This window comes from Aquarana catesbeiana, linkage group LG04 (assembly GCF_042186555.1).
Source record: "Aquarana catesbeiana isolate 2022-GZ linkage group LG04, ASM4218655v1, whole genome shotgun sequence".
Lineage (NCBI taxonomy): Eukaryota > Metazoa > Chordata > Amphibia > Anura > Ranidae > Aquarana > Aquarana catesbeiana.
Window position 1 is genome coordinate 21493666 of NC_133327.1, and position 6119 is coordinate 21499784.

General features: G+C 44.8%; 1 protein-coding gene across 1 annotated transcript in view; it reads right to left on the reverse strand.

The window, feature by feature from the left end:
* The window catches only part of LOC141139092 (alpha-1,4-N-acetylglucosaminyltransferase-like), a 34914-nt gene extending 33396 nt beyond the window's left edge, over positions 1 to 1518 (reverse strand). Inside the window, exon 1 of the mRNA XM_073624904.1 lies at positions 1060 to 1518. Coding sequence (XP_073481005.1) covers positions 1060 to 1518 — 459 coding nt within the window. The remainder of the gene's footprint in view (positions 1 to 1059) is intronic.
* Between the last annotated feature and the right edge of the window lie 4601 nt (positions 1519 to 6119).

Consider the following 6119-nt stretch of genomic DNA (forward strand, 5'->3'; position numbering starts at 1 on the left):
ACTGTAAAATCCGCCGTATACACGGGCGGACTTTTCGACCGGACTTGTCCGATGTTCTTCATTGGACCTTCAGCTGACTTTTTTTTGTCAAAAATCAGACTGACTTTAGATTTGGAACATGTTTCAAATCTTTCCGACGGACTCGAGTCCGGTAGAAAAATCAGTTTGTCTGTATGCTAGTCCGACGGACAAAAAAGGACGCAAGGGCAGCTATTGGCTACTGGCTATGAACTTCCTTATTCTAGTCCCTTCGTACATTATCACATTCAAACCAACGGACTTTCGAACAGACTTTGGTCATTCGAAAGTCCATCGTAACTCCGTTGAAAGTCCGTCGGAAAGACTGTCGGACCTTTGATGCTGAAAAGTTTGTTCGTGTGTACGTGACATTAGAGCGGCAAGGATGTGGAATTCCCTTCCCCAGGTGGTGGTCTCAGAAGGGAGCATTGATAGCTTCAAGAAACTATTAGATAAGCACCTGAATGACCGCAACATACAGGGATATACAATGTAATACTGACATATAATCACACACATGGGTTGGACTTAATGGACTTGTGTCTTTTTTCAACCTCACCTACTATGTAACTATGTAGCTTGTGCTCCGTACAGAAAGCAGCTTTATCTTCCTGCACAAATTTCAAACCCTTCCTCCCTGTTGCCAGAAAGAAAAAGAGTTGGCATCTTGGCTTTTCAAGAACAGCCTTGTATTTTTGTCAATGAATACAAGGCATTGTTTGATTGGCCGAGGTAGGGAGGTAGATAATGTAATGAGTGTCTGGTACCCGTGCAGGAAGACAGCATCATTTACTATATGTAGCACCAGCTACCACAATGTATTACAGCATCACCAGCATCCAGACCATTCTATAGTTGTAAGAGTTAGTTTCAACCAAGCTAGCCCAAACTGTTTATTTAATGTTGAAGTTATTATTTAATACATTTAAGAGCTTCATTCTCCTGTAAAGAAGCTTCCTGCAGAGTAATTTTATCCAACTTTTAACCTACAAACATTCAAATATTTTTCTGTAATGGCTTTTCCCAGTTTTTATTATGTACCTTATCAAACCATGGTTTAAGGGGTGTTTCATCCAATAGTTGATCCATTCTAAGTGGGAAGAGGTAGACATTGCTATAAGATGACAGGGTTGGAAAGTGCTGTCTTGCTCTCTTCTCATCTTCTTCTGTGTTAATATTCTCCAGTCCTTTCATGAAGAAGACCACCGGTCGGTCAGGGTAGACTCGGGCAGCTGATTCAATAGCACACAGTACCAGGGATGGAGGATCCATTCTGTCCGTGGTCTCCATAAATAAGATTCCATTTCCTTCTCTTAGAATGGTGTTTGCACTAAAAGAACTCGACATTCCATTAGTGTTGTCCCTGATTACTAATTTCGATTCATTAGGAAGAAGAGAATTCAAGATGCAATAGCTTTTTTGTCTAAAATTAGTATTAATGATAAAGCCAAAGGCTACCATCATCAAGAAAATTGCCAATAGTTGTATTGCTTTCAACATAATGGTGCTGTACAATTGCTGAGCTGTAACAAGAACAGATAGAAGCATAAACAAATGTTAAGGACACGTTTATTAAAGGCAATCATAAAAACTTTGTGGCCCAGTACATTTTCCACTGACCTAGAACACACATGCATATCAGGAATCCCAACTTCACTGGCTGCATTGGCTAAAGTACAAAAAAGTCCAGCACACTGAATCACTGAATTTCATAGTATCACCATTGGTCATGCCCCCTCACCCCTCACCCCTCACCCACCCCCCAATCATCAAAGGCATATAAAGGTATGGTGCAAGGTAGAGTTTTGTGTTGTTTAGCTGCATTACCTAACATTCATGGGTTGATGTCGTCTTCAGTAGGGATGAGCTGAACACCTCCCGGTTCGGTTCGCATCCAGAACATGCGAACAGGCAAAAAATTTGTTCGAACACGTGAACACTGTTAAAGTCTATGGGACACGAAAATTAATAATCAAAAGTGCTCATTTTAAAGGCTTATATGCAAGTTATTGTCATAAAAAAGTGTTTGGGGACCTGGGTCTTGCCCCAGGGGACATGTATCAATGCAAAAAGAAGTTTTACAAACTGATGTTTTTTTGGGAGCAGTGATTTTAATAATGCTTAAAGTGAAACAATAAAATGTAATATTCCTTTAAATTTCGTACCTGGGGGTGTCTATAGTATGCCTGTAAAGGGGTGCATGTTTCCCGTGTTTAGAAGAGTCTGACAGCAAAATGACATTTCTAAAGGAAAAAAAATCATGTAATACTACTATCGCTACTATCACTACTAACTGTCGCTAGCACCAGCTATAATGAATTGTCGGTCCGGCAATACACATAAAAGTTAATTGATACAAACGGCATGGGATTCCCCCACAGGGGAACCCCGAACCAAAATTTAAAAAAAAATGCATGGGGGTCCCCCTAAATTCCATACCAGGCCCTTCAGGTCTGGTATGGATTTTAAGGGGAACCCCGCACCAAAATAAAAAAAAAAATGGCGTGAGGTCCCCCCAAAAATCCATACCAGACCCTTATCCAAGCACGCAACCTGGCAGGCCGCAGGAAAAGAGGGGGGATGAGAGAGCCCCCCTGAACCGTACCAGGCCACATACCCTTAACAAAGCACCTTGTCCCCGTGTTGATGGGGAGAAGGGCCTCATCCCCACAACCCTTGCCTGGTGGTTGTGGGGGTCTGCGTGTGGGGGGCTTATCGGAATATGGAAGCCCCCTTTAACAAGGGGACCCCCAGATCCCACCCCCCCGGTGTGAATTGGTAATGGGGTACAAATGTAGCCCTACCATTTCACAAAAAAGTGTCAAAAAGGTTAAAAACACAAGAGACGGTTTTTGACAAGTCCTTTATTAATTTCTTCTTCCATCTTCTTTCTTCTGGTCTTCCTTCGGTGTTCTTCTTCTTCCTCCATCTTCTTCTTCTCCATCTTCTTCTTCTCCATCTTCTTCTTCTCCTCCATCTTCTTCCTCCGTTCTTCTCCTCCCGCATCTTCCTCCAGCTTCTTCTCTGCTCTGTCCGCACGATCCGCCTCAGTGGGAGTCTTCCGCCGTGTGACGCTTCGGTTCTTCTGACACTTCTTATATAATGGAGGGTGGGGCCTCCTCTGACGCACAGGGACTTGACGGGGACTTCCCTGTGGCTTTCCCCGTGTTGTCAGAGGGGGCGGGGTCACCCATTTATGTAACTGGGTGACCCCGCCCCCTCTGACAACATGGGGAACGCCACAGGGAAGTCCCCTGAAGTCCCCGTGTGTCAGAGGAGGGCAGGATCACCATGTGGCCCCACCCTCCGTTATATAAGAAGTGTCAGAAGAACCAAAGCATCACACGGCAGAAGACTCCCACTGAGGCGGATCGTGCGGACGGAGCGGAGAAGAAGCCCGAGGAAGATGCGGGACGAGAAGAGCGGAGGAAGAAGAAGATGGAGAAGAAGAAGATGGAGGAAGAAGAAGAACACCGAAGGCAGACTAGAAGAAAGAAGATGGAAGAAGAAGCGGAAAGAAGAAGAAATTTATAAAGGACTTGTCAAAAACTGTCTCTTGTGTTTTTTAACTTTTGACACTTTTTTTGTGAAATGGTAGGGGTACATTTGTACCCCATTACCAATTCACACGGGGGGTGGGATTCTGATAAGCCCCCTGCCCACAGACCCCCACAACCACCGGGCAAGGGTTGTGGGGATGAGGCCCTTCTCCCCATCAACATGGGGACAAGGTGCTTTGGGGGGCTACCCCAAAGCACCCTCCCAATGTTGAGGGAATGTGGCCTGGTACGGTTCAGGAGGGGGGGGCGCTCTCTCGTCCCTCCCTCTTTTCCTGCAGCCTGCCAGGTTGCGTGCTCGGATAAGGGTCTGGTATAGATTTTGAGAGGGACCCCCACGCCATTTTTTAAAAAATTTTGGCGTGGGGTTCCCCTTAAAATCCACACCAGACCTAAAGGGTATGGTATGGATTTTGGGGGGACCCCCATGCCATTTTTTTAAAAATTTTGGTGCGGGGTTCCTCTTAATATCTAAACCAGACCTGAAGGGCCTGGTATGGAATCTAGGGGGACCCCCATGCATTTTTTTTTTACATTTCGGTTCGGGGTTACCCTGTGGGGCAATCCCATGCCGTTTTTATCAATGAACTCTTATGTGTATTGCCGGACCGACAATTCATTATAGCCGGCGCTAGTGATAGTAGTTTTACAGTAGTTAGTAGTGATAGTAGCGATAGTAGTTTTACATGACTTTTTTCCTTTAGAAATGCCATTTTGCTGTCAGACTGTTCTAAACACGGGAAACATGCGCCCCTTTACAGGCATACTATAGACACCCCCCAGCTACGAAATTTATAGGAATATTACACTTTTATTGTTTCACTTTAAGCATTATTAAAATCACTGTTCCCGAAAAAATGGCCGTTTTTAATACTTTTTTTTGCATTGATACATGTCCCCTGCGGCAGGACCCAGGTCTCCAAACACTTTTTATGACAATACCATGCATATAAGCCTTTACAATTAGCACTTTTGATTTCTCCCATAGACTTTTAAAGGGTGTTCCGCGGCTTTCGAATTTGCTGCAAACACCCAAATTGTTCGCTGTTCGGCGAATGGGCGAACAGCCAATGTTCAAGTCGAACTCATGTTCGACCCGAACATAAAGCCCATCTCTAGTCTTCAGTAAGTCAGACCTATAGAGGTAAATGGTTTGTCCATCCATTGGGGTACAGTGTTGGGCAGCACTACAGAGGAAAAAAATCTGAGGGTACTGTAGAATTGCAAAAATTGATATGAATGCTGATAAGACATGAGAATAACATGGATCGGACAATATAACTTTGGATGGACTTTAATATGAGGCAAATTACAGCATCCACAGCCAGCCCACAGTAAACAGGGCTAGAACAATGTACAACAGGGATATGCAATTCCCATGAGGCATAGCAAGTAGGGATGAGCTTCGTGTTCGAGTCGAACCCATGTTCGACTCGAACATCGGCTGTTCGATCGTTCGCCGAATTGCGAACATTATGGGCCGTTCGCGCTAAATTCGTGTGGCGTGTCACGGCCCATAATTCACTGCGGCATCGCAGTGCATTGCTGGCTGATGATTGGCCAAGCATGCACTATGACCCGCATGCTTGGCCAATCACAGCGCCGTCAGTAGAGAGAGCTGTAATTGGCCAAAGCCAGGGTGGCTTTGGCCAATTATGGCTCAGGGGATTTAGTACACACCCCACACTATATAAGGCCGCCTGCACGGTGGCCCTGTGTAGTGTGTGTTCCGGTGTGCTGAGAGATAGAGAGAGAGAGAGACAGTGTCATTTGATTTGAGTTAGATAGATTAGGCAGAACAGTCAGTCAGTTAGCTGCACTTACAGTGTATTGTGTATATATATGCATCCCAGGTGTTGCATATATATATATACACTGTATTCAGTTTAGCTAGATCCGTTCCTGTTATCTTCTATCTAGACTATTTACATTTAATGCAGTGCGTCCTGCTCACAGTGTTCAGCTAGATCCGTTCCTGCTATTTACATTTAGTGCAGTGCGTCCTGCTCACAGTGTTCAGCTAGATCCGTTCCTGTTATCTTCTAGACTATTTACATTTAGTGCAGTGCGTCCTGCTCACAGTGTTCAGCTAGATCCGTTCCTGCAATTTACATTTAGTGCAGTGCGTCCTGCTCACAGTGTTCAGCTAGATCCGTTCCTGCTATTTACATTTAGTGCAGTGCGTCCTGCTCACAGTGTTCAGCTAGATCCGTTCCTGCTATTTACATTTAGTGCAGTGCGTCCTGCTCACAGTGTTCAGCTAGATCCGTTCCTGTTATTTACATTTAGTGCAGTGCGTCCTGCTCACAGTGTTCAGCTAGATCCGTTCCTGCTATTTACATTTAGTGCAGTGCGTCCTGCTCACAGTGTTCAGCTAGATCCGTTCCTGCTATTTACATTTAGTGCAGTGCGTCCTGCTCACAGTGTTCAGCTAGATCCTTTCCTGCTATTTACATTTAGTGCAGTGCGTCCTGCTCACAGTGTTCAGCTAGATCCGTTCCTGTTATCTTCTAGACTATTTACATTTAGTGCAGTGCGTCCTGC